Genomic DNA, 20,042 nt, shown 5'->3' on the forward strand with positions numbered 1-20,042 from the left:
CCAGAGATGTTTCTACGACTCGCGCACCGCGGGAGGTGCTCACTAAATTGTCACCAGACGACGACATAGAAGCTTATCTTGAGGTATTCGAGCGGACCGCAGCCAGGGAGAGATGGCCGGCAGCAGAGTGGGCCTCGCTCCTGGCGCCTTTCCTGACGGGCGAATCACAGCGGGTCTGTCGCGACCTGACCATGGCAGATGCCAGAGACTATCGCAAGCTAAAAGAAGCGATATTGGCCAGCCAGGGCTACAGCCTGCCCGCCCGGGCGCAGCGGTTCCACCACTGGGCCTACCAGCCGGCCCAGCCACCTCGGCCCCAAATAGCGAGCCTGTTACGCACCACGCACAGCTGGCTGACGAGTGGAGGAGAGCCACCCATAATCGACCGAATCGTCATTGACAGATGCATCCGATCCTTGCCGCCCGACGCACGCCGCTACGCCTCGCAGGTGAGCCCAACCTCACTGGAGGCCCTCGTAGCTCTGTTGGAAAATCACCAAGTCAGCGTTGAGATGATGAGGTCCACGCGCGCTGACGCACCCAAGACGGCGCCAGACGAAAAACCCAGCCGTGACCGCCGGAGGACCCAGCCGCCACCGCCGTCCACCAACCGCACCGACGCGGCCGTCGCCGAGGGCCCCGGCCGGGGCGCCCAGCAGAGACGCTGCTATGTATGTGGCCAAGCCGACCACATTTCCTGGTCCTGCCCCGACCGAGACCGCGACGTGTCAATGGGAACCGCCGCCAGCTCCGACCCGGCCCGCCCCTGCCTGCACACCGGTACTGGACCTCGACGCCACGCCCGACTGCCGGTGAAGATAGACGGCGCTGACGCCCACGCGCTCCTCGACTCGGGCAGCGCCGTCACCCTGGTCCGCGCCGACCTGGCAGGCCGCCTCTCCACCGCCACCGTGCCCGTGTCGTGTGTACACGGCGACGTCCGCCACTACCCGGTGACGCAGCTGCGGGTCCAGACACCACGGGGAGACGCCGTGGTGCCAGCGGGGGTGGTGCCGAACCTTCCCGTGCCGCTGTTGATCGGCGTGGACTGCGTCCTATTCGAGCGGTACTGGAAGCCCGGCCTGCAAAAGAAGCCGCCCCACCGACGACGCCGCCGCGCAGAGCGCAGCGGACCCCCAGCTCCACTACACGCCTGCCCGGCGTTTCGGCCCACCTCCCCCGGCTCCGAGAGCGGCGCCTCGCCAGAAGAGGCTCCAGGCGCCCCAGCAGCGGACGACGAGGAGGCGAGCGCAGGAGAAGAGGAGGTCCATTCTCCGCCAGGCCGCGCCGTCTCGACTGCGGCGAGCGACCCCGACCCGTTCGCCGAATTCCCCAGGCCCGAGTCGCCCGGAACCCCGAGGGGGGGGGAGTACGCCACCGCCCAGTGGTGCGATCCCACGCTGGAGATGGCGCGTCAGAGTGTCGCCGCCATTGATGGGAAGAAATGTGACGGGGTGAGTACACTAAAGCCCCCGTACTTTCTTGTTAAAAATGGACTATTGTATAGAGGAGTGATAGACGAGGGGGGGGAAACGTTAGAACAACTGCTTGTGCCTAAATCATATGTGTCACGAGTCCTGTACCTAGCACACACGCACCAGTTGGGTGCTCACCTGGGGGTGAAAAAGACACACGAGCGCATTCTAGCCCGCTTCTACTGGCCCGGTGTTAAGCGGGCCGTGGAAGATTTTTGCAAGGGCTGCCCGGAGTGTCAGAAGTCCGCCCCCAGACCCACGTTCCACAACCCACTGGTCCCGCTACCCATCATCAGCACGCCATTCTCACGTCTCGCCATGGACATCGTGGGCCCGCTGCCAAAGTCCGGCCGCGGACACCGCTACATTCTGGTAATTCTTGATTATGCCACTCGATATCCAGAGGCCATTCCCCTACGGACCGCCTCGGCCAAAGCCGTGGCCCACGAACTTATGATGATGTTTAGCCGGGTGGGGATAGCCGAGGAGGTCCTTACTGATCAAGGCACGTGTTTTATGTCGAGGGTTATGACGCTGCTGTACAAATGGCTAAAAGTGAAACGTATACGCACCTCTGTATATCACCCTCAGACTGACGGTCTCGTGGAGAGATTTAATCAGACACTAAAGAAAATGTTGAAAAAACTAACCACTGTTGATGGGAAAGACTGGGACCAGTTGATCCCTTTTGTACTGTTTGCCATCAGGGAGGTGCCGCAGGCGTCCACGGGGTTCTCCCCCTTCGAACTGGTGTACGGCAGGAGACCCCGTGGATTGCTCGACATCGCCAAGGAGACCTGGGAGAGTCAACCCTCCCCCCACCGCAGCGTCGTGGACCACATTGAGCGCCTCCAGGCCAGGGCCAAGGCGATCTGGCCCCTGGTGCGTGAGCATATGGAGCAGGCGCAGCGGGACCAGGCGCGCACGTACAACCGGGGCGCCACTCTCCGTGAGCTCCAGGTGGGGGAGAAGGTGTTGGTCCTCGTTCCCAGCAGCGAGTGCAAATTCCTCGCCAAATGGCAAGGGCCGTATGAGGTGGTCGAGAAGATGGGGCCCGTCGACTACAAGGTGGCACAGCCCGGCCGGAGGAAGGGCCACCAGATATACCACATCAACATATTGAAGAAATGGAACGCCACGCCGCCGCTGTCCCTACCCGCCCTACTCGCCACGTCCGCCCCGCCGAGCCTGCCCCCGGTTCCCCTCGGAGAGGACCTCTCCCCCGCGCAGAGCCAGGACGTCAAGGAGCTGCTGGGACGGAGCCGAGACGTATTCTCCGACCTGCCTGGACGGACGAACGCCATACGGCATGACATACACACCACGCCAGGGAAAGTGGTGCGCCAACGGCCCTACCGGATTCCAGAAGCTAGACGGGTGGCGATTAAAGAAGAGGTGGCCAAGATGTTGGAGCTCGGCGTCATCGAGGAGTCGTACAGCCCCTGGTCCAGCCCCATTGTTATCGTCCCCAAGCCAGACGGCTCCCTGCGGTTCTGCAACGATTTCAGGAAGCTGAATGACGTTTCCACGTTCGACGCCTATCCGATGCCGCGCGTCGATGAGCTCATCGAGCGCCTCGGCCCGGCCCGGTTCGTCAGCACCCTCGACCTGACCAAGGGGTACTGGCAGGTACCACTGACGGACCGGGCCAAAGCAAAGACGGCCTTCTCCACACCCGAGGGCCTCTACCAGTACACGGTGCTGCCGTTCGGCGTACACGGGGCCCCCGCCACGTTCCAGCGGCTCATGGACCGAATCCTGCGGCCGCACCGCGCCTACGCCGCAGCCTACCTGGACGACATCGTCATACACAGCTGCGACTGGGGCCGACACCTACAGCACCTAGACGCAGTAATCGAGGCCCTCAGACGCGCCGGGCTGACCGCCAACGCCAAGAAGTGCCGTCTCGGGCTGACCGAGACCGACTACCTCGGCTACACGATTGGCCGGGGCTGTGTGAAGCCACAGACGCGCAAGGTGGAGCGCGTCCGGGACTGGCCCCGTCCCACTACGAAAAAACAAGTAAAGTCGTTTCTCGGACTAATATCATATTATCAGAAGTTTATTAACAATTACTCTACTGTTGCAGCCCCGCTGTATGAGTTAACCAGGCAGAAACTACCGCACCATGTAACCTGGACGGACGAAACGGAGACGGCGTTTCAGCGGCTGAAGAGCGCACTCTGTGAGGAGCCGGTGTTAAAGGCCCCCGACTTCAGCCAGCCGTTCCTCCTGCACACGGACGCGTCCGGCACCGGGCTTGGAGCGGTCCTCGCCCAGGTCATCGATGGCGAGGAACACCCGGTGACGTATGTGAGCAGGAAGCTGTTAGACCACGAGAAAAACTATGCAACAGTTGAAAAAGAGTGTTTGGCGGTGAAGTGGGCCATACACCACCTCCGCTACTATCTATGGGGACGCACTTTCACTCTCATTACAGATCACGCACCATTGAAGTGGATGGCGACAAACAAGGACAGGAACGCGAGGGTGACGCGCTGGTTCTTGGAACTCCAGGACTACAACTTTAGGGTGGAGCACCGGCCTGGAAAGGACATCCCGCACGCAGACGCCCTGTCCAGGATGTATGAGGAGGAAGGAAATGAAGCCCCCGGCACAGGCGGTGGGCTTAGGGGGGGGATATGTGGAGTCTCACTAGGGCGCCGCCCGACAGGTAAGCACCTCACCAGGGAGAAGCAGTGGGAGAGAGGCAGAGAGAGGCCAGACAGACAGCAGCGCAGCCTGGGACACGTCATAGAGGGGCGGTACCTACCTGTCCTCATCATGAATCAGCCCCAACTCCGCACACCTGCGCTGGCCAGTTAGGTGTGGCCCACAAACATTTAAAAGCGCAGCCACTCTGCCTCATTCTCCACTGGCTCTCCTGGTGACTGGACAGGTGCTTTCGGGCGGTGAGTGAGATCCCACATTAAATTCCCTACACCGTTAAATGACTTTGTGTGTGAATTTGAGAACTAAAAGAATGTCTCTTTTATTTTCATAGGCAACCTGATGGATCGAGCTTTAAACACCAAATGTGAATGTGAATGGAAAATGTCCCCAGACCTGGGAGGAATTTATGTTGATTTCCCTATTATGATTTAAGTTTGCCAAATAACGTAATAACAAGAGCTCTCTGAGCTAAGAGGTTGAATAAAAACCCTTCATTGGGCTTGTACCCTGCCTATCTGTGTCTTGGCCTTGATCAGTGTCCCACAATATATAATGATTGAACCTTTATTGTGCTTCTGACACAGTGTGTTGTTGTGTACTCAGTGCTTCTGACCCAGTGTGTTGTTGTGTACTCAGTGTGTTGTTGTGTACTCAGTGCTTCTGACCCAGTGTGTTGTTGTGTACTCAGTGTGTTGTTGTGTACTCAGTGCTTCTGACCCAGTGTGTTGTTGTGTACTCAGTGCTTCTGACCCAGTGTGTTGTTGTGTACTCAGTGTGTTGTTGTGTACTCAGTGCTTCTGACCCAGTGTGTTGTTGTGTACTCAGTGTGTTGTTGTGTACTCAGTGCTTCTGACCCAGTGTGTTGTTGTGTACTCAGTGCTTCTGACCCAGTGTGTTGTTGTGTACTCAGTGTGTTGTTGTGTACTCAGTGTGTTGTTGTGTACACAGGTACAACCATGATTTCATCCATAACTGTGAGTCAGACTTCACCACCTTAATGAAGGTGCAGCCTGAGGGATGTTACTGTCCCAACGGAACCTTCCTGTACGGTCCAAACTCCGACCAATGCCTGCCCACCTGCGGTAAGAGACCACCTCACACCTCCAGTGGTGGAAAAAGTACTCAAATGTTTTACTTAAGTAAATGTATCAATACTGCAATGTAGAAGTACTAGGGAATTCAAAATTTACTTGAGTGAAAGTACAAACGTTTTTGTAAGAAAATGTACTTCAAGTACCAAGTACTAAAATGTTTGAAAATAGCAGATCTACAATAGCTCACAACGCGTCGCGATGCGACACGTTGTGAGCTTGTAGATCCGGTATTTTCAAATAGCCTATGTATAAAATAGGGCTAAAGTGGTTAATGTATGTTTTATAATGTAATGATTTATATCTGCAAAGTAACTTGTGACTAAAGATTTCAAATAATTGTAGTGGAGTAAAAATACAATATTTGCCTTTGAGATGTAGTACTTAAGTGCAGTACTTGAGTAAATGCACTTAGTTACTTTACACCACTGACCACCTCACACATACACGGTTATCAACTGAGGGTCATTTATTGATTTGATTGATTAGAGCAGTGGTTCTCAACCTTTTTATGCCGAGATACCACCCAAAATAATCATTTGAATTGGAGACGCCCCGACCCTGACTAGCACTTGGAATTGTATAGGAGTTGAGGCAGTTTGACTCGGTTCCACAGATACATGTTCAATAGTTATGAGTTTGTAGATCGGCTGTTTTCAAAAACATTTCCATTTATCATTATCTGACAATTTTGGCCAATGTTTGACCAGTTTTTATAGTATAGTTTGTTGTTGCAGTAATGGTCTTTTTTCTTTTCTTTCTTTTTTTTAATTATTTTCGAGGTATTAAAAAGGTCTTAAAAGTCCTTAGACTGTCAAACCACTATCATCTGGGGACCCCCCCATGGGTCACCACCCACATGTTGAGAACCACTGGATTAGAGCAGTGATTTCCAACCTGTGGGCCAGGGCCCAAAAGGGGACGTGAGGATATAGCAAGTGGAGTGGACCCCCAAATAATTGGCAAAACACTGAGATTGTAATGACGATAAAACATTAATTTAAAAAAAAAGAAAGAAAAATAAAACACTGGAGGACAATTGATTGATTTATCATTAAAACAAACAGAAAAAGAAAATAAATATTGTCTACTCTAAATAAACAAATATACAAGCAAGGAACAACCTTGTTTTACCATTCTAGCATGTTTCCAGTGCTTGTGTGTTGTATTGTATGCTGTAATTGATCTTATTTCCAATTGCTCCTTTATCCAAAGATACACGTACTGTAGGCTAAGAACATTTTTATACACTATTGTTCTCGTCTCTTTTCCAACAGACATTTGCCGGCTGCCGAATGGAAAATGGAAGCAGGTAAAATCACTCAACAACCTGTTTTGCAATCTGATGGACTCTCACATTAGTTAATGGCAATTGTGTTATGTTTTCTTATGTTGCTATATAGCAACAACTAAAATGACACAGAGGTGTTCCCGGCTATAAAGATAAAACAATGTATAGGTTGGTGTAACATGTCTAAATGGGCTATACAGTAGCCTACATAGCAATTTGTATCTGTTATCGGTTGAACTAAACTTCAAGTTTATTGTCACATCACAACTTTACAGGCGTAAAAGAGTGGGTGAAATGCTTCTGTATGCAAGCTCCCGATCTATCAAGTTCAAGTTTAAGTTTGATAACAGCACAACAATGTCATATATACATGTTTTGAGGAGTGTAGATGTGATTATTATGATGATTATGATGATTATTATCATCATCAGGTCAATGACAGGTGGAAGGAGGGTTGTGACGAGTGTCAATGTGAGGAGACGCTGGAGATCACCTGCAACAGGAAGTCATGTCCAATGAGCTGTGAGGACGGTCAGGTGGAGGTCACCCAGACCCTGGACTGCTGCTCAACACAGAGATGTGGCATGTACCCTTTAAAATCATTATGTACCCTTTAAAATCATTATGTACCCCTTTATATGAAAAAGCTACAGTACCTGCAACACATTTCAGAATACTTACATCAAAGTATTATTAATAATAAACCATGTATATGCACCGTTCACGTCTGAATGACAAGTTTTAATAATTTCCTGTCTAGATGAACCAGTGCGTCCTAAACCACAATTCTGCTTCAACAATTTATTTTATTGTTACTTTTCAATGTTTGCCAGTTGACAAATCTACCCACCCATGTGCTTAAATTAATAAAATAATGTTATTTAAAACCAATAATTATATACACACATTTCAGAAATACTTAACAGTTGAGGGTTAGGGTTTAGAATTAGTAATAATCCTTGAATACGCTCCAAAAGCCCAATGAGCTCTGATCAATGTGTTTTAATTCTTTCCTGTCCAGTTGAACGTCCTAAGACACATTGTGAGCGCCATAGAGACAGCATTCCGACCACCACTTCAGAAGGTCATCCTATACTTGGATCCTTCATACCTCAATGTGACGCTGATGGAGCATACACACATCAACAGGTAAAACATATGGTAGACAGACAGACAGATAGACAGACAAGACAGACAAGACAGACAAGACAAGACAGACAAGACAGACAAGACAGACAGATTATTATATTACTTCATTATTTGTATGTTGTGTATTGCAGTGCTGGACATCCACCGGATATTGCTGGTGTGTGGACGGTCTTGGACAGGAGAGATTGGGAACCAGGACACCACCTGATACACCACGCAAAGACTGTGACAACGCAGGTGAGGATGTTGTTTTTTTTCCTCAGATTTAATTACATAATGATTTTCATATCATTATATTTTCTATTCAGTCAGTGGTAGATTATTGCAAAATAAAAATAAAAAGCAATATATATATATATATAAATATTTTTTTAATTTAGGCTTAATGTTGCCTAGAATCCCTTTAACTAAGACTAGCTGTTTGTGTGCGACTGTTCTTGGCAAACCTGGCCACAGCAGGACGTCTCGTCAATGCGTTTCAATGATTACTTTTTTCACCCGGGGTGGTCCGGTCATTCATTAACATGGGAGCGGAAAAAAGTGGTGTCCGTGCGTTTGTGGCCCCTGTGGGTTTCAAGTGTTACACTTTATCTGAGATGATCTCTTCAGATAAGGTTCTTTGAACGCATTTATCAAGTGCACACATACACGGACACATCACACACGCACCCACACACACACACACACACACACGCGCGCGCACGTAACTCATTCAATGCCATTAAATAAAAAATCACACCCAGTGTGAAGTGGGCGGTGTGTGGTCATCACAACATGACTCACTTTAAAAAAAGGATAAATGACTTTTTTTAAAGTCCATACTGCTATTCATAGGGCTGCACATGTGTCATGTGTTTCGCTAGCCAATCACAGTCCTGAATTTGCAAAGTCAGCCAATCACATTACAGTTAGTGGTGATGACACTAGCTGTAATGTGATTGGCTGATATGAAAAAAGTATCGATTTACATTGTCTAGTTGCCACAGTGCCAGCGATTCTTGAGTGTTTTCACTCACCTTTGAAAAATCATAGAATATTTTTCTTCACAGCCATCGACCCGGCGATCGCGATAAAATACGTAGCGGGGTCTCGTACACTCGGAGAAAAGAAATTGGCCGGCCGCGATCGTCCATTCCATATATACGTATGGGCAGTTGAATGAGGAGTGGTTTTCCCCCACAGCAACAGAAAGCAGAGAAAAAGGCAGGGTTTTTTTTCAAAAAGGAAGTAAACGTGCTGTTTTTTTGTGATCACATGGTTTTGCTGCCTCGGTGCCTCTGAAGTAGACCGCCCTAGCGTGTCTCATATCTGGCATAGAGGGCGGGTTTCCGTCGGATCCCATTGGTTCATCAATCTGTCCGTCAGCCCTCGCCCCGCGCCCCTCCTCCTCCCCAATGTGTAGCATTGATAGGCCTGACGTCACCACATTTGGAGCGACGCCCACTGCACTCTGGTTGTTTTTTTGTTTGTTTTTTAGCAAAACTACAAAATAAAAGCCTGGAGATCGAGGCTACCTCTGAAGGACTCAGATGGTGATCGCTGGTTTGCGAACAGGGCCATCTGGTGGATAAACACTGAAAACACCAACACATGTCAATGGCACTGAATGAGTTCAAATCATTATGTACCCTAAAATCATTGTGTACTCCTTAAAATCATTATGTACCCTAAAATCATTGTGTACTCCTTAAAATCATTATGTACCCCTTAAAATAATTATGTACTCCTTAAAATCATTATGTACTCCTTAAAATCATTATGTACTCCTTAAAATCATTCATTATGTACTCCTTAAAATCATTATGTACTCCTTAAAATCATTATGTACCCTAAAATCATTGTGTACTCCTTAAAATCATTATGTACCCTAAAATCATTGTGTACTCCTTACAATCATGATGTACTCCTTAAAATCATTATGTACCCTAAAATCATTGTGTACTCCTTAAAATCATTGTGTACCCTAAAATCATTATGTACCCCTTAAAATAATTATGTACCCTAAAATCATTATGTACCCTAAAATCATTATGTACCCCTTAAAATCATTATGTACCCCTTAAAATCATTATGTACCCTAAAATCATTATGTACCCCTTAAAATCATTATGTACCCCTTAAAATAATTATGTACCCTAAAATCATTATGTACCCTAAAATAATGATTTACCCGTTAAAATCATGATGTACCCTAAAGTCATTATGTACCCCTTAAAATCTTTATGTACCCCTTAGAATCTACAGGTACTGGTGCAGGAGAGGGCGGGAGCCCAATTATATTCTATTGACACCATAGAAGACTGCGTTGAGAGTTCAGTTGTGATGGAGGATGGGACGACAAGTCATGTTCTGCACATGACCATTGGATTTGTGAAATAGTTATCTAGTGTTATGCATCATCTAGTAACAGTTATGTGTATTAGTTATGTGCAGGGCTGTGCACACCAAATACATGACGCGATGTGAGCTTGTAGATCTGCTATTTTTGGCAAATGTTCTCCCCAGAATAGGCATGCTGGGATTTAAGAAAATATTCATATTTTCATGATTTAGTTAAAGGCGAGACTATGTAATGTAACATGTAATAAATGAGTAATAGCCATACAATAGACAGATAGATCAGTAAAGTGTTTTGTATTCTGTGTTGTATTGTGTTTTGGTCCAAAGCAGTTTGTTGAAACAGTGAATGTTAAAACACATGAATGAACTAGAAAAAGTGCTCCTCGGAGCACAGGTCTCCGCCAGGTCAGGTACGTTATTCTGGCCTTCTGGTGGCGCTATAATAGGCTTATGTGAAAAGGGTGCCATTTATTCTTAGGTCTTTCACGGCAATCAGACACTGCATTCATGATTTGAGGCATTTTGTTCCAAAAATGTGTTTTGCTAAATTAGACCTGCTGGTGGCGCTATAACAGGCCAATGTGAAAAGGGTGGCATTTCTTCCTCGGCCTAGTGAGAATGTGCGTGTGAAATTCCACGGAAATCGCAAGCTGCGTGCATAGTTTGAGGCTTTTTGTTCAAAACGGAGCAATCCTGCAAACTTTGGAAGCCAACCATAGGCAATGAGGATGGAATATGGGAAATCGGACAGATCCGTGTTGATCACATGACTATGGAGATACTGTGTACCGATTTGCATGACGTTTGGATCAAATCTGTAGGAATAATGTAAAAAAAAATGTGTTTTGCACAAATCGGCCTCCTGGTGGCGCTATAACAGGCCCATGTGAAAAAATTGGGCCAGAGGTTCTGAATTGGCATCCAGGGAGTGTGTGTGCACAGTTTGGGAGCGAACGGGCCAACGGTGCCAGAGATTAGCTGGTAACACACAGACAGGACGGACGGACACACACACACACACACACACACACACACACACACACACACACACACACGGACGGACGGGCGGGATGGAAAACATACTTTCTCGCCATGCCTTTCGGCCTGGCGGAGACAATAAATGAATAAAACAGTACATGAACACAAATTGCTGACTGCACTGTAAATTACTGTTACATTTCAGAATTAATGAAATGAATGTTCTGTTTGTGACACCAGGGAGTTGATATAAACTGTTGCACCTCTATGATAAAGAGTAAACTTTTTTTTAACAAATGTACAGTATGTGCAAATGAATAATAAACGCCCATGGGTTTGGGCTCCTTTTAATGTAGGGCAACAGATAAGGAACAACTTCAGATACTTACATATAAGCCCATATCTACGCAACTATATCAGTTGCATTTTTAAATATAATTATCTGGAAATGACTTAAAACGAGAAGTTCTGAAAAGGCATCAGAATGGAAGTGCACAGTGATGACATCACCTGTGGAGGAAGTTACTAGTTGTACATACTATAATGATGGCACAATATTGGCCTATAAAATGTCTATTGTAAATATCTAGCATTCAAGGTTTTGGAAATGACATGTATTAATGATATAAGTATCCTAGTATTTGTTATTTATAGGGTCTTTAGGTGAGTTTACCAGGGTGGAATTTGAACTGCTCTAAATATTGAATGTTTGAGGTGTGGCAGATGTAGCTGTTCAGCTGTTTGACAGATTTCCACTCTCCTCAATCCAACAGTTGAACTATTATCTACTACTTTAAATGCTATTATAAAATACAAACCTACCACACTAAGACAAGTACCTGTATACCTCTTGTCAACTACACTATCCAGTTAAGATTGCTCCCCGCAAACAATGCCCTGAGTGCTCTGCGAAACATAATAAAAGAAATAAATAGATAAAATAAAGCAGGACACCAAGAGAACTGAAACTCGACCATTCCACTAAACAAGGCACATTCAGGTTAAGCACTGCAACGTTTTTCAACACATAAATGTTTAGTATATTCTTCTACACAACAGGTATTTTTTACTTGTTCCATTACACTGTTTTTGTTCATATCAGTGATTTTGTAAACACAATGTTAATCAGAACCCTATACTACATCAGGGGTCTTCAACGTTTTCAGGCCAAGGACCCCCTAGCTGAGAGAGAGATGAAGTAGGGACCCCCTAGCCTGGTAAACCCTCCCTCCGGAAATCTCATTTCCATTTGATTTCAGAAATCAAATGGAAATGAGATTTCCGGAGGGAGGGTTTACCAGGCTAGGGACCCCCTACTCTATATTGTATAAAATTGTGTTTCAGAATTATTAATTTTTTGCTCTTTTTTCCCTCCCTACACCTATAGCCTCTTTGCCAAAAATTTTCGGCTAATGTTCCCCTCAGAAAAGGAATTCTAGGGTTCAAGTGGTTAATGTAAAAAAACTAAATCCTATCACACAAAGATTTGGCGGACCCCCTGTAGTAACTCTGAGGACCCCCTGTTGAAGACCTATACATACATTGACTGGAGTCCCCCTGGGGTCTACTAGCCCTCTAGTCTACACCATATCTTCGCCAAAAATGGTGAGCTTGTAGATCCACTATTTTTGGTGAATGGTCACCCGAGAATAGGGACGCTAGGGTTCATGTGATTAAAGCAATGACTAATGGAGGCAGCCTACTCTGTCTCTCCGAGTCCATAAAATTAATGTAGAGGTTGCCAACGCCACACACATTGTGCTCTTTCTTTCTTTCTTTCTTTCTTTCTTTCTTTCTTTCTTTCTTTCTTTCTTTCTTTCTTTCTTTCTTTCTTCCTTTCTTTTTTTCTTTTTAGCATCTGAATTTATTTTTGAAATACTAATCTAGTTTTCAGGGAATTTTGTTTTTTTTAACAAGATACTTATCACGTTATGACATGATAAGGAGATAAAGAGAACTCGCATTGGCAAAGATCACCCTCCATGCCCAGCTTCCCTCCCCAAACACAGGCCAATTGTTCATATAGACGCTTGGCAAACCATTTGCATCGCGGTGGATTCAAACCCTTGGACTCCACGGTTGTGGACAGGTACTTTACCCCTGTGCCGCCCGAGTGCCAAACACTTGTTTTCTTTCAATTAAGAATGGCACTGCATCCTTTCAACTGTTTGTGTTGCAGAAAGTGTTCTAGTTAGTATTCTAGTGTAAGTCACCAATATCACATTGAATTGAGTGACATTGACTGGCCAAACCTAACTAAGAAAGTCAGATATGGTCCAGGAGGGAGAGAGCAGGAGATGGAGGAGACGATAGAACATATATAATCCATTGCATACTACACTGACAGCATGCTGTACAGAACACAGCACAGCAGCAGCATGAAAAAGAAAGGTATGATGATAAACTAACACATCTATGGATGTTACACAAGGACAGTGTAGTGGTGTCTGGGGAAGTGGGTAAACATTTTATTTATTTATTATTTTTTGGGGTCTTTTGATGCCTTTATTTAGAGAGGGATAGGGAAAGTAGGCTGACAGGAAATGGGGAGAGAGGTGGTGGGTGACACGCAGCAAAGGTCGTCGGGAACGGGAGTCGAACCCTAAACACGCTGTCATAGCTTCCAATTAAGAACATGAATTACTTTTTATCTGTCATTAAGCATTATGGGTGTAAACTTTTTTAAATTACTTATTTTTGAACTAAACTCTTTAAACCCCTTGAACTAACCTCATATATTTGTTGTATGTTTGTCTTGAACTCATTTTTGTCATTTAATTGAATCAATTTGAAACATTTTAACAACACAAATATTGTATGGGGGGGTGTCCCCTGGCACAAAGTATTTTCAGAAATAGCAGATCTACAACTCAACGCACCGCATACTACGTGTTGTGAGCTTGCTATTATTTCAAATTTTCTGACATTGTTTAATCTTGCCTATATGACTAATCCATTTTACAATAAAAACAACTTAAAATAATAAAAACTAACCTAAATCTTAAAAATAACTATTACTAAACACACTTTATAAAGTCATCAAAACTAAACTGAAAATGCGAACAAATTTCAAGACAAAATGAAAACAGAAACGCGCACGTTCGTGCGTGCGTGCCCGGATCATGCCCAAATACGGCCATGTCTGACGTCACAGCAATGACATCATAGCTGACTGCACCCCACCATTAAACTAAATAAAAGTAGAAGATTCTGATTCATCGGTTGAAAGGAGCTGAACACAGAACACAGTATAAATCCATGAGACGTTACAACCATTAGGACTTCCAATGGCTACTGATGAACCTCAGCCCCCATTTTAAAATACAGGACATACATAGACACAAAAAAACAATAAAACAATCGTAATACAACAAAACAAACCCTAACATAATATGTCTGAGTGATAGTGTCGGGAGCTTTGTCAGAGTACCCGTTGTACCCGTCTGTCTGTGTCCCTTTTGTGCCCATATATGGAGATCCCTGTATCTGTCAGTCCTTGTCAATGTTATGCTCATATATGGAGATCTCTGATATTGCCCATATATTGGCATACCCATACATTGGCATGCCCATATATGGGCATATCGGTTGGATCAGTGGTTCTGGACAACTGGATATCTATATAATGGACATATTGGTCGGATCGGCCGTTCTGGACTATCGCATATCCGAAAAACTCGACAGCGAGCCCTTGCCGATGCACACGGCCACAGTTGAAGTCGGTCGGTCCGATATGTGCACGACCATATATGGGCATATCGGTCGGATCTGTGGCTCTGGACAACCTGATCTCTCTATGCCTATATATGGGCATATCAGGTTTGTTGATGAAGTGAACGGAGGTGACGCAACTCTCCAATAGAAGGCTCTATAATGTATATATGTGCCGTAAATAAACCTGATATGCCCATATATAGGCATATAGAGAGATCAGGTTGTCCAGAGCCACAGATCCGACCGATATGCCCATATATGGTCGTGCACATATATATTTGTTGATATCAAGTTGCTTTGGTTACCATAGCAACCTGATTGCCATCAGAGTAACTATAAGCTAGTCTGACATCATTGAACTCCACGCCACGTCACAGACAACCGGGAACTCCATATATGGAGCTAACTGACATATCTAAGTCTGACATCATAGACTCCATAATTGGGCATGGCTGACATCAGGACTCCCTATTGGTTATGACTGACTCATAGTGACATCACCGTGATGACTCTAGCACTGCAGCCAACGATATAAAAGGTAATCACAGTAATCTCAGAGACACAGTATTAAATTCAACCAACGCTCTCGGATTCTCCAACGACCTCTTACAAGACTCGGAAACATAATCACATAACTAGATTGATTCAGTAGGATGAATTTGTCTGCGTTCCTGTTGATTGTCCTCCTCATCGGGGCCGGAATGCTTCATCAAACCCGAAGCATGGAAACTGTTGTCGGCCTATACGGAGAAACCACCGTAGTGCCGTGCGACGACAGAACTCCTTTGTGGGACAAACTGATTCTCACCATGTGGAAATTTGTGCAAGACGACGGCACCCCGGTCGTGTTGATCAAACACTTCGACAAGGCCGCCAGTGCACCGGCCACAGACAGCTATGACGCCATGCGGGTCAGCATCGACGACAGATCCGGCCTGACGATCGGCCAGAGCGCGCTGACGGACCGGAGGGTCTACACCTGCGTGGTGGTTTCTCAATACAACGTGCGGGTGAGTAGCATCTCTGTTGTGGTTTACACGACAGTCCAACCTGAGATTGTGGACAAAGTGGAACTCCTGGAGAAGGATAAACTCACAACGTTGGGAACGTGCGTTGTGAGGGATGCCCACCCTGCTGCTGAGATCACGTGGCAGAAGAATGGCCTGCCATTGAGAGCTTATGGGAAACGCATCGTTGTCGTCTCCACTGTGAAGATAGACTCCACAACAGGTCTGTCCACCACTTCCTCCACTCTCCAGTACACGGCAACCAAGGAGGACGTAGACGCCCGTTTCAACTGCCGGGCCGACCACGAGCTGGGTCCAGTGGAGTCTGATGAGACGCTGACCTTTCCTGTTCACTATCCAACAGAGAGGGTGAGTCTGACGGTGACACCTGAAGGGCCCATCGCAGAAGGGGACACCGTGACACTGAAGTGCCATGGGGACGGCAATCCTGCTCCCAGTAGCTACAACTTCCACCTCAAGGGCCAGACGGTTTTGGTGGAGAATTTGGACACCTACACCTTGCCAACCATCAAACGAGACGGCAGTGGCGAATACAAGTGTTCACCGGTTGACAACGAGAAGATGGAAGCTTCACGATACATTGCTGTTAGCTATTTGGACCTCAGCCTGAGCCCCACAGGGAAGGTTCTGAAGATGGTGAGGGACCCCCTGGTGGTGAAGCTGGAGATGGACACTTCAGGCGATGCCCAAGTGATATGGACAAAGGATGGTGAGAAGACAGAGGCACCCCTGTTCAGAAAGCTGACTTATGCACATGCAGGCTTGTATGTGTGTGAGGTCTCCGTGGCTCCGTGGTCACGTCACCGGTCCTTTGAACTGGTTGTGGAAGGTGCACCAGTGATCACCAGTCTGACCCAAAACAACGTCCAGTTGACCTGCGAGGCAGAGGGAGTACCAGAACCCCAGTTCGCGTGGAACGTCAACGGCACAAATGAGGAGATTTCCTACAATGAGAAGACTGGCAAGGCCACCAACAAGATCACCGTGGAGCCCGCAGTAAACCTGACCTCTGTTACTTGCAGCGTGAGCAACAGGCTGGGAGAGGATGCCAAGACTGTCTCTGTGTCCTGGTCCTCGGATGACAGTGGGGACCAGATCCTGCTCATATTTGGCATTGTGATCGGGATTTGGGTGGGGCTCTTTGCTCTTGCATGCTCTTTGCTCTTTGCTCTCTCCATATGTGGGATAACACGAGAAACCTGGTGCAAGACTGATGAGGAGAACAACTTCCCTGTGATTTAAAATAAATCTCCCCGCGTCAAGTTGGTCGGCTAGACGGTTGTCCAGAACTGCCGATCCAACCGATATGCCCTTATATGGGCATGGCCATACAGTATATAGGCATATATTGATGACATCAGGGATTTCCAAATCTAGACATAAAAGGGACAAGGACAGACAGATACAGAGATCTCCATATATGGGCATAAAAGGGAAACAGGCAGACAGATCTGAATGGCTAATGCATAACCGGGTGGGGCATGTTCCTAACTTGCATCGTTGAGTCATTTGGATGCCCGTTGGGCACCGGTCTAATATAAGGATAAAACATTTTTTTGGAAAAAACTAAACAAAACCATGAATTTAAATAAAAATAAACTTTTAAGAAATAGTGAAAATAGCAGCTCTACAATTTAGCAGACACACACAGACGATCAGCCAGGGGCGAAAACATCATCTCGTCATCATCGAGTATGCAGTTTGGGGAGTATATAAAATAATTGCTAAAATAACAGATTTATTCTGGAAATATTCCACTGCCCATGCCTGCCTTCACGAGTAGCGGGAACTTGTGATGGAAACTCACAGCTTGTAGATCTGCTATTTTCTACTAGCCAAAATATGTATAGGGTTGAAGTGGTTAATGTATGTTTTGTAATAATATTAAAACCTTTAAAATTACAAGTAAATTAATGAATGAATGGTTTATTTCGGTCTTTGTTTACAACAAATCAAAACACACTTGTGTGGACTTACTAAAAGAAAAATCACAAATGTACAAAATCCAACTTAATGACCAAAAAAAGCAATAGGCTGAAGCATAACGCTTATTCTTTGCCTATCCTTTACAATCCTTAATACAAAACATATTTTTATATATTACAAAATATATATATATGCCGCAAGATAAAAGACAGAAAAAAAGAAAGATGTTTTACTCAAAACTGTAGCCTACCCCTGAATTATTTTACTTTTTAAAGCTTTTTTAAATCTCCCCTGAGATGTACACAAGTTGAACCCATCACTAAGGCTATTCCATAGTTTAACTCCCAACATTTAAACACATCTAGCTTTTACATTAGTTCTTAATATTTTACGTGTTTTAAGAATACATAAGCCTCTTAAATTATACATTTCTTCTCTTAATTTAAAAAGACATTGAATACAAACTGGTAGGCTTTTACTCTTAGCACAATTTTTTTTTGGGGTTTTTATGTACACCATATCTACACATTTTAATGTGCAGGACTTTATGAATAATGGATTAGTCGATTCAAGGTAACTGGCTTTGTTTATTATTCTAATAGCTTTTTTCTGTAGTTTAATAATAGGATCTATATTTGTTTTATATACATTTCCGCAGACCTCAACACAGTATGACATGTATGGCACTATAAGTGAAAAATACAATATCCAAACATTTCTAATAATCACACCTAAGAATTTTGATTCATATACTTCAATTTCGGTTCCATTTAAATTCAGTTTAATTTCACAGTCAGTTGGAACACCACCAAATACCATAAATGTAGTTTTGTTTTCATTAAGTGACAACTTATTCCTATTAAACCATTTCTTTACCCTTATCAATTCCCTTTCTACCGTTTGCAATAATTCTTTCACGTCCTCCCCTGAACAAAGTAAATTAGTAACTAAAGTTTTCAAATAAATGTAGGCCTATAGTGGAGTAAAAAGTACAATATTTGTCTGAGATGTAGTGGAGTAGAAGTAAAAAATACTGAAAATTGGAAAAACAGTACTTGAGTAAATGTACTTAGTTACTTTACACCACTGATTTTGAGTCTAAATATGTCTTTCTAACTGATTGATGTACAGTATGTGACATGTGACTTTGTTGTTGTTGCTTTGCACAGCACGTTGGTCTATAGACCCCTTAACAGACGACGTCACACTGATAAGAACCAGTGTGCGCGAGCAGGCTGGCACCAACTGAAACCCATTCTGTCATGTCTTGCTAGGGCGCGCCTCACTAGTCAACACACAAACCAGCGCATCCCGAAACAATATGTTGGGAATTGATTGTGTGATACAATCACCTGTGCGTCCAGTCTCAATGTTGGTAAACAAATAATTGGTATATTGAGATGTGTTGTAAATGTGCTCTATAAATAAAGATTGATTTGATTTGATTTCAGCATTTCAGTATGTGATTTGATTTCAGCATTTCAGTATTTAATTGTTTTTTTCACCCACATCATTGGGCTGATTTATCTGTCAAGAAGGCATTTCACCACACGATGGACACACAAGCCCTCTAGTCTAATAGACTGCTCGCTCACATCCTGCAGAGCTACACCGTAAAAACAGCGTCTAGGTTATTTTTCTTGCAATATTCTATGGATATCTTGATACATTTGATTAAAAACTAATAGAATAAGACTTAATTCAATTTGATCTGTAGGAAGAAAATGTTACTACGGAAAATTTTAAATAAAATTATAAAAGCCATAATGCATTTATACTCATGCTATACTTAGTGCCTATAATAGTGCCTTTAGATTTCAATGGCTAAATCATTCATTAAAGGTAGTGTAAGTGCTTACTGGAAAAGAAAGGCTTGCAGTGTGCCACTCTGACCAGCAGAGAGCAGTCTGTGTCTCCGTTTATAACATCCTCCTTCCTTCTATCCTCCTACAATTCTTCAAACCTCTGTGTGTCTGCTAGGTTTTTCTCCTCAGTGGGTTCAGCAATTGATCTGAGGGTCGAGTCTGCGACGACATACCGCGGGCCTAACGCTCTGCTGTCGTCTGCATGTCGTCGCGAAGCATTCACTGGGGGTGGGCGATTCCGGGTGCATGGACGCCCAAAGTATTCGTTGGGGGTCCGCGACTCCGGGTCCGCGGATCCCGAAGCATGACAGTCCAGGCACCCTGGGCTACAATGCCAGCCTGACAGCGTGTCGTTTTTATCTCCTTTTATTATACATGAAGGTTTTATTTTACATATTTATAAGGAATACCTTTGACCTCTTTAATGTCCTTTACGTAACAATCACAACTTTACTAGTGGCTGTTTTAGACGCAGTACTGACGTCACAATAGGCTACTGACTCCACAGTACT

At 45.2% G+C, this 20,042-nt stretch overlaps 1 protein-coding gene across 1 annotated transcript; it reads left to right on the forward strand.

Moving 5' to 3' along the window:
- Positions 1 to 15,364: 15,364 nt before the first annotated feature.
- LOC311051575 (CD166 antigen homolog) lies at positions 15,365 to 16,981 on the forward strand (the record flags this gene model as incomplete). Its single annotated transcript, XM_084066154.1, has 1 exon — positions 15,365 to 16,981. The coding sequence occupies one exon, from the start codon at positions 15,365 to 15,367 to the stop codon at positions 16,979 to 16,981; it is 1,617 nt and encodes a 538-aa protein (XP_083922280.1).
- Positions 16,982 to 20,042: the final 3,061 nt, after the last annotated feature.

This window comes from Gymnoscopelus microlampas, assembly GCF_963454915.1.
Source record: "Gymnoscopelus microlampas genome assembly, chromosome: 9".
In the NCBI taxonomy this organism is placed as follows: Eukaryota; Metazoa; Chordata; class Actinopteri; order Myctophiformes; family Myctophidae; genus Gymnoscopelus; species Gymnoscopelus microlampas.